This window comes from Bactrocera neohumeralis, chromosome 6, assembly GCF_024586455.1.
Source record: "Bactrocera neohumeralis isolate Rockhampton chromosome 6, APGP_CSIRO_Bneo_wtdbg2-racon-allhic-juicebox.fasta_v2, whole genome shotgun sequence".
Classification (NCBI taxonomy): Eukaryota; Metazoa; Arthropoda; class Insecta; order Diptera; family Tephritidae; genus Bactrocera; species Bactrocera neohumeralis.
Genome location: NC_065923.1, coordinates 24,222,815 through 24,245,436, shown reverse-complemented (window position 1 = coordinate 24,245,436; position 22,622 = coordinate 24,222,815). Strand labels below are relative to the sequence as shown.

Below are 22,622 nucleotides of genomic sequence, written 5' to 3'. Positions count from 1 at the left end.
TTTAAAAATTAAAACTGATAAAAAAAATTAATTATATAAAAAAAATTTAAATTAATAAATAATATAAAATTTATAAAAATTAAATTTTATAAAAAAAAATATTCAAAACATTAAAACTAATAAAAAATAAAAAAAAATCTATATTTTAATTATTAAAAAAATTTTAATTATTTAAAAATAAAATTATATTTAATAAAAATTTAAACTAATATTACTAAAAATTCAAATAAAAAAAATTTAATTTAAAATTAAAATGTAAAATTCAAAAATACTGCGCAAAATTTATTGAAAATTACAAATTAAAATGATTTAATCTGAAAAAATATATACATACACATGTACATATATATACTAATTATTAAAAAATAAAATTATAATTAATAAAATATAAAATTGAAATAATTAAAATTATTTTTAAAATTTTTATTAACTAAAAAAAGAATATGTGTAACTCAAAACTTAATTTTTATGCACATACATACAGTATAATGACGTTGTTGTATCAGTTGTAAAAAAAATATATCAAAAATAAGCAATAAAAATAAAAAAAAAAATTATAAAAAAAATAAATAAATGAATTAAGAAGAAAATAATAATTAAAAAATAATAATAATTAAAAAAATTACTAATTAAAACAAAATTATTCAAAATCATTTTAATTATTACAAAAAAGTATTTTGTATTGTTAGTTATTGTGTATCGGTTGTAAAAAAATATATAAAAGATAAGTAATAAAAAAATAAAAACCAAAATTATAAACAACAAAATAAATACATCTATTAAAAAAATAAATTAAAAAAAATAATAATAAATAAAAATCAATAATATTTAAAAATTAATAATTAAGAAATAACAAAATAAAAAATTAATAATTAAAAAAATAAATTAAATTAAAAAGCAATTATTAAAAATCATTTTAATTATTACAAAAAAGTAGTTTTTTTACCACTAAACTGAAATGTTCAATACAACAGCATTCTTGTACCAGTTAAAAAAAATTGATTATAAAAAAAATATAAAAAAAAACATTAAAAAATGCAATTATTAGGAAAAATAAAATCTTTGAAACAAATATAAAAAAGAAAATCATTAAAAAAAATCTAAAAAATTAAAAAAAAATATTAAAACAATACAATTCAAAACTTAATTTTTTTATGCCACTAAACCAAAATTTTCATTGCAACAGCCTTGTTTTGCCAGTTTCATTGCTTTTTAGCGCATAAAATTAAACTTGCATAAGGGTTGCCATAGTATGGAGAATACTATTTATAAGCATTCTTACAGCATGCTTCAAAGCAAGAAATCTAAAAAAAAAATACGTATGACAAATGTACAGTTTAAAACCTGTTTTTTCACTATAAGCTTAATTATATAAGTTATAAACATTTGTAATTTAGTTAAATTTTCATTTGCTGCAGCGTTTATGCGCTTTTCCGTACGCTTTTCATTTGCTTCTTATATTTTTTTCATGTTCATTAATAAACAGTAAAGTATAAAAAAGTATAAAAATCTATAAAAACTTGAATTTTCTACGATTTCGTATAATATTTAATAATTGTTTATATGTTTGTATGTATGTATGTATTTTTTCTCTCTAAATATTAGCCTTTTTTAAGAAAATAAGAAACGAATATGACATTCTAAAGGCGCGTCATATATATATATATATATATATACATATTTACGGGTGTGTGTATGTGTGAAATAGACTTGTTTATTTTTTGAGTCTCAGCTCAGCACACACAGGCATATATACATATATATGTGTATATTTATGCTCACCACGCCTAAAAGCAGCATTGTCGCAACTACTAACAAACACTTTCACTAAATTTATTTCCTTCGTCTATTATATAAGTTTTTTATATAAGTATTTTAAGAAAAACCTAATGACTTTTATGCATACATTTTATCATTGGCTTAAAATAATATAAAAAAAACGCTTGCTGCCACGTCCCATACAGGACTTATATGTATCTACATACTTGTATGTATGTTTGCTTTGTATGTGTATGCACATTATAAAACTCGAGTAGATTTTTTTATTTTTTTTATATATATTTATGTATGTATGTATGCAAGTAGCTACGTACTTTCGATATTTGAACGTTAAAAAAACATATCCAATATACAATAACAATAAAAATTCTAGAAAATGTCTATCGATTTAGTTATACATACATGATACAAGTCATTAATTGATTTTCTTTACGATTTTCCACTATAATTATATTAATGTTTAATATTTTAATAAATTATTTACGAATTGCTGCTTTTTTATATTTTTATTTTTCTACTAATTTGCTTAGTTGTTCTCTTTAGTCTGTTGTTTTTGGTACATTATATATTTTTCTTCATACTATATATTGTGTTTTTATTTATTTAATTTATTTTATTTACTCAGTAAAGCAATAGCAAAAATTTGTCTAAAAAGATTTAACTAATGTGATGATACAATTTCGCATATTTTTTTGTTTTTATTTAATTTCTTCTTTTCTGTCACACATACGTTTATTTAAGTTTTTACCATTCATGCCTCCGCATTTTAGCTTGAAATATAAGCTGTTGTCGCTTGTTTAGGCGCTGAAGTGCAACGCTTTTGATCTTTAGTAACGCGTTTGTCTTCCGAGATTTCTCATATTTGCAGTTTATTTTTTAGAATTCATCTAATAAAATATTTAAATTTTTATTTTTTTAATTTTCAATTTTCATTTGAATTTTTAAAAGATTAATACTCGTATTCTCTTTACATACACATATTTATGTAGTTTCACGCAGGCGTACACCACTGCTTTAAATGAACCAAAAATTAACGACTTCGAAATAGTGTATGCAGGCATGCGTGTGTCTTTAGTCAGCATAGTCACTTATTTTAATTTGATATTTTAGCATGACAGTTAACTTGAATGCGGCCCATAGATCTCTTTTTTTACCAATAGCTTTGTGCTTAAAAATTAAATTAAACATGCATATGAAAAAATAATTTAGTTTACAAATTTCGAAGTTTTAAAATTTTCTAATTTTATATGTAAATATTAACAAAATTTGAGTTTTTAAAAGAATTTAATTTTTTTTTAATTTTTGAAATTTTGAAAACTGTAAATTTTTGAATTTTTTAAATTTGAAACTTTTTAATTTTAAATTTTTTTTTAAATACAAAAATATTTCAAACAATTATTTTTTTTTAATTTTTTGAATTTGTTAAATTTGATTTTTAAAATCAAAAATAATTTAGTTTAAATATTTTGAAGTTTTTAAACTTTCCAAATTTATACATGTATGTACATATGTACATACATATGTAAATTTACAAAATTTTAATTTTTTATATGCAAATATTTACAAAATTTGAGTTTATAAAAGAATTGAATTTTTGAAATTTTGAAAACTGTAAAAGTATTGAAATTTTCAAATTTAAAATTTTTTAATTTTTTTTTAAATAAAAATATATTTCAAATAATTTTTTTCAATTTTTTGAATTTGTTAAATTTGATTTTCAAAATCAAAAATAATTTAGTTTACATATTTTGAAGTTTTTAAATTTTCTAAATTTATATATGTACATATGTATGTATGTATGTTTACAAAATTTTAATTTTTTATTTATTATTACTTATTTTTTTATGGAATTTCAAAAATTTTTCAAATAAAAAACTTTTAAACTTTTTTCATTAAAAAATATTTCAATTTTTAAAATCAAAAAACTTTTAAAATTTTTAAAATTAAAAAAATATATTCTAAAAAAATGTAGAAAAAATTAAAGTTTAGTCAGCTATTTTGCTTTTTAATAAAATTCTGCGTTTTCATCAACAAATTGCTTTTAAATAAATAAAAAAAGCATATATGTATGTACATGTATACATACATACATATATACAGATAAATTAAATTATATTTGCATATATACATATGTATATATTTAATAGTTTTCTTAATTTTCAAGCGCTCAGCTATCTTTAATACACTATATTTCCGCCCATTTCGCTTTATTTTTTCGCCATTATCAGCTGGTTTTCTGCGCATGCCACCGACCAGCGCCACCAAGTACTTTTATATACAATTATATGCATATTTTGTTGTTGCTTATGCTCATCACCATTTACATAATCTAATATATATTTATTTATATATTTTTATGCTTAATAATGATATAATATTGCACTTCTTTATTCAATAATTTGAGAATAGTTTTTTTTCTGTTAATGATTTTTCCTTTTACTCTATTAGACTTGCTTAAGCTTAATAAGATTTTATTGCATACGCATTATTTACTTTAATAGTTGCATTAAAGTATTTCTTTTATTTAATATTTAATAAAAATGTTACAAAAATTCTATATAAAAATGGTTTTGCTCCAGAAAATATTGAAGATTATATTTAATTATACAATTGTTTTTATTTTTTGTTTTTGTTTTGCTTTTATTATTTATTTGCGTGTGTATTTTGTAGTATATGCAAGTATGTGTGTGTGTCTGTATTGCAGCATTCTATATGTAATAGTTATATATGAGTGTAAGTGTCTTGTCTGATGAATATTTTTTCTATGTATGTGTGTTTATGCATATTTTCGAACTTCTTATACAGTTCGCACTAAGAAAACGAGGACAGCGCATTAAACACATATCATTCATTGAATAGAAGAGCATGTATTTTATGAAAAAAATATTTGAAATAGATTGGCTGATCTCTAACGCGGAAAAATTAATCTATTTCAATTTCATATTTGATTGAAATTATTTTTTTTGAGGTTATGTGAACAATTTTTCGAAAATTTCACTAATTTTAATTATAAAAGTGGCAACGATGTCGAAAATGATTAAATATTTCGTGCAAACTAACGATTGGCCTTCCATTTCTGAATAATTTCGTATACTTGCGTATTTTATTTATTTTTTTTTGGAAAATATACTCAACAATATTGTTTTCCAAGTTGAATTGGGCGTTTCTTCTAAACTAAATGACAACATATAGCCCAAACTCTACAAAAATAAACAACAATTTTTGAAAAAAAAGAAAATAGGTGTTGCAGTGATGTAAAAGTAGTAAATACCGGTTAACCAAAACAAGAAATCTCTTAAGCTATTAAAAAATATTAAAATTTCTGTATGTAAGTGTGTGTGTATGTGGAGCATTACTATTGGAGTAAGTAGAAGCTATGATATTTATTTAAAGATATAAAATTTATTTAAAGTAATTCTCCAAATACAAAAGTAACAAATTCAGTATGACAAAGCTATACAAACAAGTATAAAATGCATATAAAACTAAGAAACACAATTATTTATAAAATGTATGAAAATAAGAAATAGGTACAAAATTAGTCTAAAAATTAGGGCAAAAAGTGGGAAGATTCAAAAAATTAAAGCACAGATGGTGTTATTAAGGATAAAAGGCTGGTATAACAGTTAGTGGTAGAGAAAAAATATGGGATTTACAAAAAAAAAAAAAATAAAAAATTTAAAAACAAATTTAAAAATTAAAAAAGAAATTACAAAAAAAAATATAATTAATATTAAAAAAAAAAATTAATAATAAAAAACTTATTTAAAAATTAAAAATAAACTTAAAAAAATTTAAATTAAAAAAGATTAGAAAAGTAAAAAAATTAGGAAGGATTAAAAATAATTATTGGATTATAAAAAAATACATATATAATAAAAAAAAATCACTAAAAACTAAAGCTATATGAAAAAAGTTTAAAATAAATTTAGAAAAAAACTGAAAAGTGGTTAAAAAACTTAGATAAAAAAAACTGCAAAATAAATAATATAAAAAAGAATGGAATATTAAATTAATAAAAAGTTAAAACTAAACATATGTATTTATAAAAATTAATTTAAAAATTTCAACCTCCTATTTATTTAAAAAAATTGAAAAATTATATTTATATTATTTATTGTCGCCATAAATTTAATAAAAAATTTAAAATATAATAAAAATATAAAAAAATTAAAAAAAAATAAACATATTATAAAAATTAATAAGAAAATTGAAAACTGTTAATTTCATATTTATAAAAAAAATATTCCAAAAAAACTTAAAAAAAAATATAATAAAAAAAAACAAATTTTGAACTGTTATAAAATTAATAAAACATAAAAAAACTTATATAAAAAATCTTGAAATAAAAATTTAATTAAAAATATTAAAAAAAACCCATAACAAAATTATAAAAATTAATAAAATATTAAAAAAAAACTGTAAAATAATGGAAAACAAAATATTATAAAATTTATAAAAAAAAAGAAATTAAAAAAAAAATAAAAACAAATTAATTTAAAGAAATTAAAAAAAAAAATTAAAAAAAATTAAAAAAAAACTAATTTAAAAAAATTAAAAACGCATAAAAAAATTATAAAAATAAATTAAAATAAAAAAAAAATATTTAAAGTAATTGAAAAAAATACTTAAGAAACTCTTAATTAAAAAAAGTATTAAAAATTATCATAAAATTCCACCACACATATTTTACTAAACTATATATTTTTATTATAAAATGTTTAACAGGTAAAAAAAGACAAAGGATATTTGTCTACCAATTAATTGCACTATTTTGGTGGTATGATGCATTTTTCTGGCTAGGAAAAATGTATTGCTGAGGTATATGAAATTAACTTGATCATGCGCAGATGATCGCTCAACAGCTGGCAATGCTAAATGAAGCAAATTATGAGCTAAACTTGCGGCAATTGATTATTTTTAATATTTGAACGACAGTTTATAGCCCATAAAGGCATTTAAAGTATTAGTATAACTGATTTTTGGTACGAAATGATTTCTTCGGTCTCTATGCAAATTAATTTTAGTTTCAAAAGCATGCAGAACGAGTTTCTAACTACGCTTTTTTGGTAAAAAAAATTAATTTTAAATGCATAAATGAGTGCTGGCACATATTTCGGTTAAACATTTTGACATGTTTTGTCTCAATATTTTTTTTTAATTTTCAAAAATAATTTTTTAATATAATCATTTTTTGTCGACTATATTTCCATTAAAAAACTGTTTCTTTTCTGTTTTTTTGTTTTACTGAAATACAAAAAATATTTTTTTTTATAAACAAATGATTGCTGGCATGAATTTTGATACAATATTTTTATTTGTTTAGAAAAATAATTTTTTTTAATATCATTTTTGTTTTTGTTTCATTAAAAAATTATTGTTCTTTTGTCGACCTCATTTTGATTAAAAAATTGTTTATTTTTCAATTTTTACTTTTTTGCCTTAAACACAAAAAATCATTTTTTTATGAACAAATGACCGCTGGCTCATATTTTGGTTCAATATTTTTTTGTCAAACAAAATTTGTATTAATGTATTTTTCGTCTCAAAAAAATTAAATTTTTTTCTATTTTTATGCCTTTCACAAACTCACATTCACTTCATAAAGCATTTTGCGCTGGAGTGCCTCTCTCTATATTATGAACATTGCTCTTTTTTTGATTTTTTTTTTGTTTTGTGTTTTTGGCATTCAATTGGCTTCTCTACACACTACGAGGTTTCTCTAACTGCGAGGATTCATTATCACTACAAATATTTACTAATTACAAATAAAGAATAATTAGCGCTTGGCTTTCCTTTCAAAGCCAATACATTTTTAGTACAAAGTGCAATTATTTATATTTTTTTTAAATAATTTTTTTTTGTTAATTTGCATACACGCGTTTGATGTTTGCACAATTAAATCAAAAAAAAACATGACAAATGTTTATGTTAAAAATTAAAACTAAATTAAATTACATTAATTTACATAGCATTTGAACATAACGATATGCAAGGTATTTGTTTTGTGGTTAGCATAGCAAAAATAATAATAAAAAATAATAAAAAAAGTTCAACTAATATTAGTTATATAATTAGTATGATTATAAGTATGTTTAAAAATACAACAAAAAATACTGCGCTGGTTTTTGAAACCATTATTTGTTTACTAACAAATTTTCGACAATGCGAAAGAAGAAGCTCCACATATAGTAATTAATATGCATGTTTTACAAAAATTAATAAAAACGGTTTATTTAACAAAAATTATTAAAAATTTACTAAAAGTTATTAAAAACTACTCAAAAAATTATTCAAAATTTATGAAAATTTTAACAAAAATTATTAAAAACTACTCCAAAAAAAATTATGCAAATTTTATTAAAACCGCATTACACAATTCATACAATGTTACATGCGCCTAAAAGTAAGCACTAAAGCATTTGTAGGTTATAAATATGCTATACCGTTATTTGTATGCTGAAAGCATTGCCATAAACGGACATAAAACACAATTGAAACTGAACCCGTTCGCTGCTATGCGCCTGTCAGTCGTGCTGTCAATCTGTTTGTGTACTATTGTATACTACATGCGTGTATGTGTGTATCTGTATGTGTATTTCCTTACTTCGTTTATGTGTGGGCGTGGCATACGGCAATTACCCACGTATGTATTTCATTTATAGCATAATAAAATGTACGAACTGTAGCTGTAGAAACTTGTCTATATCGAATACTTGCTTGCTGTGTCTACGATTTTTAAACGTTTTGGAAAAATGCCTTTTTTATAGTATTAGCTATTCTTGCAACACGAAACTGTAGGTTAATATGTATGCGTGTGAGCGTTTTTCGGTATTTTTTCGCATACATTTTTAGTTTTACTTGGTATAATCTAGTGTCTTAGCTTCATAATAATTTTTTGGGAGCAATCAGTAGTAGTTGTTGTTATTATGGTAAGTAAGAAAACGCTATAAAATGGTATAAGTATTATTTTTCTTAGCGCTACAGCATATGCTACGGTTTTATACGAGCTTTTTCGAGCTTTTACGCGCCGTTTTTAGGCCTAATAACTTTTTTAGATACAAATTTTTCTGCGTAACAGCCTGTCATAAGTCGTATAACTGTTTTAGTTGTATGCATATGTAAGTAGGTTTTTGTGTAATAAAAATGTTTCTAAAATTTCCTGCTCATATTGCCTACATTTACGCTTTAGTAATGATAAAATTTCTTAAACCAGTTAGTTTTCAAACCGTTTTCGCATTTTTCTAAGAGTTTTTCGCTTGATTTTTGGTAACTGCTACGCATACAAGTATTTGTTTTGCGTTTTTGTAGTTGTGTGTGTGTGTTCATTTCAATGTATGTATGCGTGTGTGTATTTTTTAAGTAAGAAATTTTAATGCATGCAATTTGTTGCTGGGTTTATAGAAAATATTACATTCCAGTGCATTGAAATCCTGCTTGCTTTCGCTTACTCCTTTGCTCTTTCTCTCTCGCTCTCTTTCTGCGATCAAAGCTTCACAACAAGCCTTGTGTGTCTTCGTGCTGCTGCAATTTCTTTAATTTTCAAACGCTTTGCTTCATATACTCCACACTTCACCAAACTGCTGATATACGTCGAACGTTTTACTCCGACCGCCGCGCCACTCCTCCTTGCCATTCCATTTGCCGCGCGTCTTGAAGCGACGCGCATCCGCCATCAGCCGTCGATAGCTTTCGCTCGGCTGTTCGCTGGCCTTATTAGCGCCGCCGTTAACACCAGCGGAATGGCACCGCCCTCGGCCGATCGGCGCCTTCTTTGACTAGAGGTTTATGATATTCACGGCCGGGGCGCGCATGTATGACACCCCAGCAATTCTCGCAATAGTATTGCAGACACGTGACATTGGCGCAGAAGAACGGTGCAAATTTGCCGCCGCAACGTTGACCCTCGCACTCGTCACACATCTGATCGTCCAGCACGTACGGTTTCACCTCGACACGCTTATCGATATCGCCATGTTGCAATTGCACGAAACGCGCCGATATGGCGGCAATATAACTCTGTTGATTGGCGAATGCAACACGCCCAGCACCTTTCGGATATTTCAACTCCGGATCTGTGTCGATGCCCGCATAGCAAACACCACCATACAGACGATCCATGATCATGGCCAATTCGAACGCCTTCAAGGGACGCGGTACACCGCCGACAAAGACGGTTTTACGCGGATCCAATGACATGGTGGCATCGAGCACATAGTCGGCATCGGCTAGGCGCCAAGGTCGTATCTGTACCGGTTTGTCTTTGATGGTTGGCGAGGAAACGCACAGGTAGAGCTTGTCATCGTCGGTAATGCACGAATCGATCAGCTGCTGTACACTATTCTCATCCTGGAAGAGCAGAAATGCGTAACCCTTGGGCGGGAAATACGATTTTGACTCGGCCTTATGTGGCCAATCGACGACCAGCGGTCCGAAACGTCGAAACGATGTGGTGATCTCATCCTCATCGATATCGGGCGGCAAACCGCCAACGAAAACTTTACGTGAATAGCGTGCCGTATGTTCGGAGCCTTGCGAGTGTGGTGACGCCCGTGATGGTGAATTCAATTTCATATTGCCATCCAAGTAGGCGCCAGCACCGTTGCCGCTTGCAATGGCCACAGCGTCGGCCTCGCTCAGGTGATGTTCGCTTAACTTCTGATTGCGCATGCGTTCGGCCAGCACAGCGGCGGCAGCCACATTATTATCACCGCCGGCACCCACAGCGCCCATATTGCGCATTATATCATTTAAACAGTGATCGATTGGACGCATGTCGAGTCCATTGCCGACCAGGCGGTCGGGTGTGAAGCCGGCGCCTAGGTAGGGCGCATCACCACCACCGGTAGCGCCAGCGCTCTGACTACCGCTATTGCCCACCGACAATGTGGGTATGTGTGACTGTGCGGCATTCATGTCCAACGAGTAGCCGGGTGTGGGCGAGGTGCCGCCCTTAGTCGGGAATGATATGCTGCGTCGGTATTTGTTAGGTGAAATGCCCGCATTGGAATTTGGCGAAATGCCACCGCTGCCGCCAGCTTGCGATCCGTTATATGGTGAGCCGCCGCCACCGCCGCCGCCGCCTCCGGGCGAGGTAGGACTGTTGCCATCATGTGGCGGACAGGGATGATTCGGTGATAGCTGTTGCTTGTTGGGCAGTCCACTGCGGAGGATAGAGATGTGAGACGATGTAGCAATGAATTTGGTTGATAAAATGTAAAAGTTGCAACAAATGCTTGGTATGTACTGGTACTGGTTATGTGGTGTGGTGGTGGTGGTGTTTTGGTTGAGGTAGTGGTGATAATTTGTGAGGTGAACTACTTTCGAAATTCATTACTATTTCGTTTTTATATTGATGAAAAATAGGCTGGCTAGCTTACTAGAAAAACGCAATTCAAGGAGGGGTCTAATAAGTATTATATATGTATGAATTATAATGTAGAAAAAAAATTATCAATATTATATTTTAACATAATCAAAGATTGAATTTATTATTTCCAATACATACGTCCTTGAAAGCACAGAATAATTCTATAGTTCCAAGTCCAAATGGAAATGGCAATACTAGCCTTGATTAATACTGAACATGCCCTTGAGGTTAGTTAAGGACTAACTACCTACACTATAAACGGCAATGTGTTACTTCATGATAAGACTAGTGTAGATGCCGAATCTCAGAGAATTTGTAAAGCTGATGAGCTAACAAGAAAAAGACGTCACATGACCTTTGCGAGCGCTGGTCACCTGCTAACACTTTCGCCCTCACAGGATTCGCCTTTCGGTTTAAACAGAACGGTTGTGGAAAAAAAACTATGTGGTGTAATCTCGACATTTCTCTCTTCAATGCCTTCCTCTTCTTAATTGGCGTACACATCTGAGGATGGAGCCATGTGTAGGAGTTCACGCAAGAGAGGAAAGTACTCGGAGCGCCATGTACTTGGGAGTGGCCAGAAAAGATTCTTTTACATATGGCTCAAACAGCTCACGGCTTCCAGTCTTAGACCAAGTATCCTCTGGGAAGCCAAAGAAAATTCGTTGAAGGCGAGCTAAAGTGAGAAGGCGAACCATCCCTCCAGGGTTGTGCGCTCGGTTTGGGACCCGCCGTAAAAAACGCTCTCAATGAAGAGTAAACAACAGCGTCTTGAATGCCTCATATGAGCATTAAGGCTGACATACCTTGGATATCACACCTTCAACGATCAATCTTTAATAGTGCAAACAGCAATTAAATATATAGCAGATTTATGATGGATGAAGGCGAGTTCCCGATACAATTACAGACGGATGGAATTTCCACCTGAGAATCGCTGCTGAATCACAACAAAATCGACCAATTTCTGAAGCAGATATTTACTGCTAATGTCAAGCGAAAACATTCGTGGAATCACGATCAGCCGACGCAGACGGTAATCAGTCAATATTAACGTTCAAAAAGGTTTTACTATGTGTTTGGTGTTATTGGCAGGAAATCATTTACTACGTCCTGAAACCTTACGGCCAAACTCTTAATTCGGAAAAGTATTGCCAAAAATTGGACAGTCTGAAGGAAACGGTCAGTGAGGCGCGGCGAACTTTGGCCAATAAGAGAGGAATTGTATTCCATCAGCACAGTGACAAGCCACACATATCTCGATAGTAACACGCCAAAAGCCACCGGAGCTTGGTTGCTAGTTTCTTATGCATCTAACTTACAATCCGGGACTTGAACCCAAGTAATTACTACCCTTACTTGTCTATGACGAAAAATTTTGCTGCTGGAAACTTCGCCTCAGAGGAAGTGTGAAAACCGACTGTTCCAGTTCCAGTACAAATAAATACGAGGGTTTATATAAGGGTAGCATATTAAAATTGAATTCAAAACTACAACAAGTTATGGAACAAAACGGTGAAAATTTCGTCTAAATATGATCGCTTTCACTAATAAAACCTTCAATTTAATGCAAAACTAATGGATTTTTTTTTTACTAATACGAAGTGCAGAGTATATTCGGCGACATTCGCAGCAATTCAGTTTGAAATATAGAAAAACTTGGCGCATTTTACGTCCCGACTCATTTTATGTCTCGATCTTTCCAAGCGTCATCGCTACGCTCTATGGGTTCTTGTTCAAAAGTTCAAAGAAAATTCGACGTTTATGAGCCAAATTTTGTTGGGCCATTAACAAGCGAAATTGCCGCATTTGAGATGAAGAGCAACCTGAAGAGATTCAAGAACCGTCATTTTATTCAGAAAAAATAACGGTTTGGTGTGGTTTTTGGGCCAGTGGAATCAACAGTTCTTATTTCTTCAAAACGAATGCCGCTGAGAACGTAACCGTCAATGGCGGCCATGATAACCGCCTATTTGACGCATGAAATTGAAGCTCGTGATCTCGGCACATTTAGTTTCAGCAAGTCGGCGCCACTTCCCACACATCGCATCAATCGATGGATTTATGGAGAGAACACTTTGGTGAGCAGATAAGTTCACATTTTGGGCCGCTCGATTGGCCTCCAAAATCGTGTGATATCACACCGTTAGACTCTTTAACGTCTAAATTCTATGCGGACAATTCCGTTTCGATTCGAAATGATCACCCTTCATAATCACCATACATAATTGAAAACTTTGGAAAATAATCTTCATCATTCAATATTTCAATGCATTTCTCAATCACACACTTATTAGTATACTCACTTGAATTGCATTCTACATAAAATATAGCAAATCTACTTAAGCATTAAGTTTATAATCGAAAAACATGATACAATAATACATTTCGATATTAACCCGCTTCCGCCCAGCGTTACAAATATGCAACGATGGAGGTGGTTGCTGCCACTCAATCGAAGGGTTTGAGCAACGGCATTACAATAACAAAAAAAATATGCATTTCAAGATGATAATTTGACAGGAAATTGACATTCCTAACGCTCGCTCTCGCTATCTCTCTATCTTTTTCATATCGCTTATGTATATGTATATTGATATTTTACTGACTGCTTTTGTAATATTGTTGTTGTTATTGTTAATATTATACAATTTCAAAGCATTAAGCATTACATATGTGTTACACTGGGCGTTCGCAGTTCCTTCATTTAACATTTATAACATTTTATATTATACATATGTAGACATGTATGTATGTATTAGGGTGTCCGTTGTTTACCAAATTGATTTTTTTTTTTGCAAAAACCAACTGAAGTTTCAGTTTTTGCGCTAAAAAGAAGCATATAACGTAAACAAGTTCTTAATTTTAAATTTAAACCGCGCCTAAATCATTTTCATGAGACTTTTACCTTTTGCATTAAGTTTATTAATTATAATAATTTATCCACAAAGCAAATTTATCCTACAAATTTGATAACACACTATTTTAAAACAAAATTTTCCGCTCTACAAAAAAGGTCTTAATAATTTTTTTCATTAAAACATTGCTTTAAAAGTTATGCGCAGTTAAAGCTATACATCAACGGACTGTGCATTCATTCATTAGTCCACCATGTCGTATGAGCAACACATAATTTCACAATTTAAAGGCAATTGTATGAATGCTCAGTACATTTGATACATAACTTCAGCTGCGTATAACTTTGAAAGGAGTGGTTTTATGGAAAAAAATATTAAGACCTTTTTTGTAGCGCGAAAAATTTTGTATCAGAATATCATATTTTTAAATTTCTGGAGCTACTTGTTTAATGCAAAATCTACAAAAGAAAACCATATTAAATACATGAGGAAATGTAAAATCACTAAGGCACGCTTTAAATTGAAAATAAAGTGCTTCTTTACGTTGTACGCTACTTTTTGAGTGCAAAAGCTCCGAACTTCAGGGTGCCAATAATACAAAAATATCAACTTGAGCAACAACGAACACCCTAGTATGCATATACTAACAAATTGGTTGTAGTTATTGTTGTATTACAAATTGATTGACTGTTATTGGCATTCATGAGTGTGCTTGGCGACTAATTTATTGTCCACCCAACACTTACATTTAATATTTCATCAAATATTGGCTCTGTTGTGATTTGTTGCTGGCGAATTGACTACAAGAGTACAACAAGAGCAACACATACACACACAAAACTATTGGCATGTTAACATGTATTTACAAATGGACAATTAACAAATACATACAAATAGAAATGCCGCGCATAAAATATTCATAGACTAAATAGAATGTTGTGTGAAGCTCCTTGGTGTGGCTAACGGATTGCGCAAGTTGAGCAAGCTGTGGCGGAGCAGCAGCAGAGGCACTTTAATCCCTACACGAAGTCCAATATATCCTTGCAGTGGCACATTTGTTGTGTTGTTATGAACTGTGTATATTGGGCAAAAGCGAATTATGTTGTTTTTTGACATTTACAGTTAGTAGCACGAAGTTCATTTATTGGGTACCGATTTGGTGCGAAATGTTGCCGCAATTTGTTGCGCAACATGTTGCTGCAGATTTTTGTGCAGCTTTAGCGTTCAAGCGCACTAGTTGTTATTTTCAGCTTACAAATGTTTATTAATACCGTAATATTTTACTATAAACACTGTTATTTGCACAATATTTGTTTCTTCCACCGCGAAACTCTGTTTATTTCGTATTGTTTCTACACGAAAAGTGTAATTTTTTTGTTTAACTACACAACATTGTCAATAAGTAGGAATTATTGCGTGTTTCGTAAACGTTAAACGTATAGCACGTGTGACTTTTACAAAAAATATATATGTATGTAGGAAACAGCCCAGAATAACAGATTAGTAACGCCCAAACTTTAAATATTGATTGCAACGAGGTCGATGCATTCCATTAATAAATTGCAAAGCTCAATTCTAAAAGGTTTTTTTTCTTAAAATTACGTATAATTATTTAAAAAATATGAAAATATCCAAAATATTTTTTTTTTAATATTACTTTTTTGTTTTGCACTTGCAACGTTGAGCGGAAGGAGGGTTCTTAAAAAATGTTTCACTTGTGTTGACGGCTTTTTTGCATCAAATGTTGGCAGCTGTGGCTAATGATCTAGATCATTGCGTACTTTTTTTGAATACTCAAATTTTTGAAACGTAAAATAATAATAATCTTAAATAAATTTAACTTTGAAAAAAAAGATTTTATATAAAAAAACTTCCTATATCTGTAATTACAAAATATTTTTAATTTTTTTTAAATAATCTTAAATAAATTCAACTTTGAAAAAACAAGATAATTTTATATAAAAATTTCTCGTATATCTGAAATTACGAAATATTCTTTAATTGTTTATAAATTATTATTATCAATTATAATGTTAATAGACACCGTAAGTTTAAATAAAATACATCTAATATACATATGTACATATCGCTCATTTGCTACAAGACCGGCATAAGTCAAAAAAATCGATTTGCCAGAAAACGCGTTAAAAGTTTTCAACTGACTCCAACCTTACACGGAAAACAGGAATCATATTCTCTTCTCAAGCGGAGCATATAAGAGGTATTCATATGAATTTTTCACTCAACATGAAATATGATATAACGAACAATTCTGCATCATTAACTCAAAAATCACGTTTTTTGATTTATGCCGGTCTTGCAGCAAATGAGCGATATGTACCACCCAAATTCAGACAGGAATATTTTAACAAGAACTACAGTTAATAGAGCGTTGCCTACATTTAGAATGATTTCAAATTTGTTTCAACGATAAGGTAGATAAGAATTGCATCTTAATGGGGTTATATTCACTTTTCAAAATCTATTTTGAAGACGGTCGACCTTCGACCTCTTCAACTGATGAAAGCATTAAACAAAAAGTGACGGATATGGAGCTTGAGGATCTTCAGACAAATGTTAAAGAAATGGGAAGAGAGCTCGACACATCTCGCGAGTCCGTTGGGTTGGTGGATATTTTAAGTATGAAACGCGTTCTGTTCGACTCGTCCCGTCCGTCGATTTGGACGGACATGCTTGATTGTACGAATTGCGATCTCATACTCACGGAGGGCATTATAACTGCCGATGAGACGTGAGTATATGAGTTTGACATGCAAACATTAGCTGAAATCGAAAAAATTACGCCAAAAATCAAGGCAATACTCATTGTTTTTTTTTTTAAATATTCGGGGTTTGTCATTCGTGCTCCTCAATATCTTATGAAAATTATTATCAACTACATATTTTGAAAACAGGCGACTATTATTCGATAGTGATGACGGCACCAAGAGGTACCCTATTTCGACTGCACTACACTGCAGGTAAAGCGAATAAAACTATAATCCCTCATTAACATCCAGGGAGACGAATACGAACGGATATGAAAGTTATCAGAGCCGTCTACAGGAGCCAAAAGAGAAGAGCGAGTCAAAACCTTAAAAATACGGCAGCAGCGATGGCAAACCTCACTGAAAGGACGGTGCACACACAGAGTGATACCGAACTAAGTGAACATAGATGCTTTAGAAGCTACCTGTACAGATTCCAGCACGCATTATCGAATTGTCCGACGTGTTCAGAGTGCTTTGAAGAATCTGAGCATGTATTTTTTTATTGCCTTCGTTTTTTAAAGTACAAGGGAAAAACTTAACACTCGGCGGTAGTTTTATGTGTCGCATGTGCTAGTCCAACGAGAACTGGAAAGTGGTCAGCAAAGCGGTAGCCTCAATCATGACAAAACTGAGACATATAGAGCAGATTAGGCGTTCGTCAGTCTGTGCCATAGGGGAGACTTAAATGTCCTATCACTCCTTACGAAGTAATACTTAATCAGGTGGTCCCGTGTGAGAGTCTGAAGTTGGGAGTAGGCTAGATTTAGCGGATTGAAGTTTTGATTTTTCCCCTTAAAAAAGGCTAAATTCCAGCCGAAAATAAGAATATGGTAACTCAATGTAAGCGGCTGCCAAAAGTTTTCAGAGTCAGTGCGAAAACTTTCTTCGATTGAAATTCTCACACGACTGTCTTAGACAGATTTATCAAGCCATGTTCGAGGTATTCAAATTTTGACAATATTTCGATTTTGAAGACACTCTGAAGCGTAAATTTTTTGGGAAGAAACCATTTTCTCAATAATCGTTATTTTCACTACATATTTCCGCGATTTAATTTAAAATTAGCAAAAAGGATTCACAAAGGAAAGGTTTTCCTAGCTACTCATCCACTTGCATCTCTCTTATTTCAGAAACAAAATATTTTAAAAAAGGTTCATATTTTTATAAAGGGAAATATTTCGTATAAAACTTTATTTTGAATTTTAAAGCCCAACGCTACATTCATCTAAACGATATTTAAATTAATCAACGCCGACAGATTTTCAATTTTCCAGTCAATTAATGTTTAGATTGCCGTCCCTTCCACCCCCCACAAGTAGTTAAATGATAGCGTCTTGAAAAAAAAATGATAATTCAATCTAAACGCTTTGCTCCTTTTACATTTTCGCCGCCAACAATTTGCTTATTTCACGCCGTGAAGGCGGTAGAAGTAAAATACAAGAAAATTTTACGCGAAAGCTTAAATAAATTGCATTAATTTTGGGTAGCTGGGGTTAGATCTGGAAAGTAGAGAGACTCTTCGTAAATTGATTAAAAACAAATAAGGGCTGGGCGATGAAGAGAAGAAGAATCGGGCGGAATTTTGAAATCAAAATAAAGTGTGGAAAAAAGGATTTTTGAATTTTGATAAATTTTATAAAGCGAGCAAATTAAATTTAACAAGTATTTTTATTAAATTTTAATATTTTTCTAACAATTGGAATGAAAGAAAGCAAGGGAGGAGATTTACAAGAAAATACAACATTCATATTTTTCGAAAGCCGCCACAAAAGTTGGCATAAAATTATCAAGCTACATTTTATAAAAGTTTTTATTCAATTTAGCGTGCGCAACCTGAGTATTGAAAGCATGCTTTTAGGCGTTCGAATAGCACTTCACTGCGCTCACAAGTGAACATAGCATACCTGTAGGTGTGTAGGTATGTGTGCATACCAGCATAGGGTATGTAAATACTCACTGACTTGAAGCTATTGAGTTGATGTTTCATTCACACTTCTATGCATTTGGATGTATGTGTATGTGTTGTATGTTTGTTGTCTGTGGAAGCAGCACTCTTTTCATGCATTTAGCCATTGAACAGGAACGCTCGTCTGCAGTCAAGCTGTCTGCGTCTATATGAAATTTTAATTGCATGCTTTTAGATGCAGGCAAACTTAAAAAAGACTTCGGCATATAAAGTATAAAACTGCAGATAAATACACGGGTTCCAGCCATTACTTACTACATTACTTTATATACATACTGTAGAGATGTGGCATATTGCATCTTGAATTTACTTAAAGGGTGCCACATTTGATTGATTTTATAACTTTGAAAATTGATTGTAAATGAAATTTGAAACAATGAGTCAGTACTTCGCTGTTCTCTTGCACTCTAGTCTTGAATCTATGGACCTCCCATGAGTTTAGCAAGCGCTGATCAACACAACCTACTTTGGTGAGGAATTTAATTCGGTAAGGTTAGGGTAGATGTGAATATTAGCTTATTTACAAAATACGTCACTCTTAAGGGGTTAAATAAGCCTAGGATTTTCCAAAAATCGATTTAGAATTTCTCTTTTTTAGGCGGATTGGTCCAGTAAGCATTTTCTCCCTAGATAAGTACAACATTTTTTATATTAATGTGAATTTTGGTACCGATCAAATCATGGAAAACATGGAGTTAGACCGACATGTGGCATCTCGTGACATCGCCCAGAAGATGGGAGTTAGTCACCAAACCATTTTAAACCATCTGCAGAAGGCTGGATATACAAAAAAGCTTGATGTTTGAGTGCCGCATGGTTTGACGAAAAAAAACCTTCTGCACCGAATCAACGCCTTCGATATGCTGCTGAAACGGAACGAACTCGACCCATTTTTGAAGCAGATGATGATTGGCGACGAAAAATGGATCACATACGACAATATCAAGCGAAAACTGTCGTGGTCAAAGGCCGGTGAATCGTCCCAAACAGTGGCCAAGCTGAGATTGACGGCCGGGAAGGTTTTGCTGTGTGTTTGGTGGGATTGGAAGGGAATCATCCACTATGAGCTGCTCCCTTATGGCCAGACGCTTAATTCTACCATCTACTGCGAACAACTGGACCGCTTGAAGCAGGCGATCGACCAGAAGCGTCTAGAAATTCGCAACAGGAAGGGTTTAGTGTTCCACCAGGAAAACGCCAGACCACACACTTCGTTGATGACTCTTCAGAAGCCCTTGTTGGTGTAAAGTTGAACTCAAAAGAGGCTTGTGAAAAGAGGCTGTTGGAGTTCTTTGGAGTTATTTGAAGTTGCCGTCTAGATGGAAACAAACTATTATCGAACGAAACGGCGCATATTTGAACTAAACCCGATCAGTGTAACACTTTTTATAAAGCATTGAATAAAGAGCAAAAAAAGCGGAAGGGAAATAATTGTCAACCTAATATAATAAGTAAAAATGTTATTTTTGTTTTGTTAGTCTCGGTCAAATTTGATCAGATGGTATATGTTTCATAAATCCTGAAAGAAAAAAAAAACTAGTTTTTCTTTATTCTCAGAATAAGTTGTCAATGTTAAACTTTTTTGAGGGATTTAAACGAATCTAACGCCTTCGTCCTTTTTGACATAATAAAACCTGTCAACCAGTTTGTTTACAGCAGTCGGTACACCCTAGTAGTGCGTTGCGATGTTTACAATGGATAAAAATATCGAACAAAGAATTTGTCGCAAAATTTTTATATCTAACCTAATTTTGTGAGTGGAATCGCTGCGAATGTTGAAAAAGGCTTACGGTGATTTAGTTTTATCAAAAACACAAGACTGAGAGTGGTACAAAGCATTTAAAGACGGTGGAGAGATCGTTGAAGAGATGCCACTTTCTGTACGACGTGGGACCTCTTCAACTGATAAAAATATTGACAAAGTGAACAGTATGGTGCTTAAAAATCGTCATGCAAGTATTAGAGAGATGGCAAGACATCTCTTGCGAGTCTGTTCGTATTATTTTGATGGATATTTTGGGTATGAAATGCGTTCTTGATCGACACGTCCCGATAAAGCTGATTTTTTTCAAAAAGAGTACCGTAAACAGATCTCTTTGGACATGCTTGATCGTGCGAATTACGATTCCGCATTCATGGAGAACATTATAACTGCCGAAGAGACATGGGTTTATGAGTTTGACATGCAAACAAGTCAACAATCATCGGATTGGCCGATACCAAAAAACAACGTCAAAACCACTCGAAAATCAAGGTGATGGTCATTATATTATTAAGGGACAGTCGGTCAATAAGTAGTTATATTTGGCCGTATTGAGGCGATTGCGTGAGAACATCTGTCGAAAACAGCCGGAATTATGAAAGAATTCACGGGATTAACACGAAGATAAGGCACCTTCGCATCGAGCCACTATTGTGACCGAATTTAAAGCCAAAAACGCAATGCATATCATCGATCAACCACCGTATTCACCAGATTTGACTCTATGTGATTTTTCTTGTTCCCCAAACTACAACCTATCGAAGAGATAAAGCAAATTTCGCTGAAAGAGCTGAAGGCCAACCCAAAAAGTGCTTATGGAAAGTGTTTCGAGGACTGGGATAAATATTTGGCATAAGTGTATTACATCTGGTGGGGCTTACTTTGAAGGCGACAAAATAAATATTGATGAATAATTAAATAAATGAGATATCAAGTTACGAATTTCGAAGCCGCTGAAACTCTTCACAAAATTTCAAAAACTAACCCACACACCCTATATATGAAAATGCATTAATATATATGTGTATATATGTAATTTATGCAGGAATCAATAACCTCTCGAACCCGCTATGAGCACTTCTTCCGCATATGTTTCCTTTTACAAAGACTGCAACACCAACGAAGGAGCGTAAGCAACTGACAAGCGCATGTGTGTGTGTAAATTATGTGAGCAAAACACGAGCTAGTGCAATTTAGTGACTTTACAACCATGTATGCGGATATATTTGTATGTGGCTAGAAGTAATTTGAGCACATGTCGAACTGCACGGTTGCAATGTATAGAAATGCAGCAGACACAGAGCGCCACAAACAAAACTGCAACATAAAGAAGGTTAAAAAGGGAAGAAATTAAGCAAAAACTACATAAAACTGAAAAAAAAACAGCAAAAACTATATAAATAAAAGAACAAAAAAATAAAACTAAAAGGAAAAAAATACAAAATGTGTAAAGAAATACAAAATAAGTATAATGAAATACAAAAATGTGCAGAATAAACACATAAATATGAAAAAGCATGAACAAAAGAACAAAAGTAAGCATACGTTTAGGCGCAGGGGCGGTAAGGGGCTAAATAATGCAAATACGAAGACAGAATAGGTCTACAGCAGCGCATATACATAAGTGAAGTTTTCCCAACAACAACACAAATGTAGAAGCATTCAATAGCGGTATTGGCGAGCGAAGTATGTGCAAAGGAGACACGCGTCAACGAGACTCAGGGGTTCGAACGTAGGCATAAAACAAGTCATACCCAGACGCTTTTTAATTTTTAAAATGAAAAGGTGCAAGAAAGCAGACGTTTTGTTCCACACGCCGACGACGAAAGAGTTGGGAGTAATGCACTAACAAAACCAATACAAACAAAAAACGAGAAAAAATACAACAACAAAGTGGTTTGCAGCGAGCAAATAAGTAGTAACTACTAAAGTAATAGTGGGAAAGGCGGTACGGCAAGAGGGCAAGCAAGCGCAAACATTGTGCAACGGCGGGGGATGGCAACAAAGGGTAGGCAGACTACAGCCTAGACACGACTAAAGCTAAATTAAGTAGACACATAGACGCTGCTGCCAGCGCAGAGACACTTGATAACAGCAGCGCGACAGTCAAAGTCAT

The 22,622-nt window shown here is 31.7% G+C and overlaps 1 protein-coding gene across 6 annotated transcripts in view; it reads right to left on the bottom strand.

Moving 5' to 3' along the window:
* LOC126762233 (translational regulator orb2-like) overlaps positions 1-22,622 on the bottom strand; it is an 85,882-nt gene that overhangs the window by 23,623 nt on the left and 39,637 nt on the right. Inside the window, exon 5 of one of the 6 annotated variants that reach the window (XM_050478833.1) lies at positions 8,124-10,942. The exons of the other annotated variants lie outside the window; for them this stretch is intronic. Within the exon in view, the coding sequence (XP_050334790.1) occupies positions 9,508-10,942 (1,435 nt within the window). The 3' untranslated portion in view covers positions 8,124-9,507. Of the gene's footprint in view, positions 1-8,123; positions 10,943-22,622 lie in introns of those variants that run through there. 6 annotated transcript variants of the gene reach the window in all.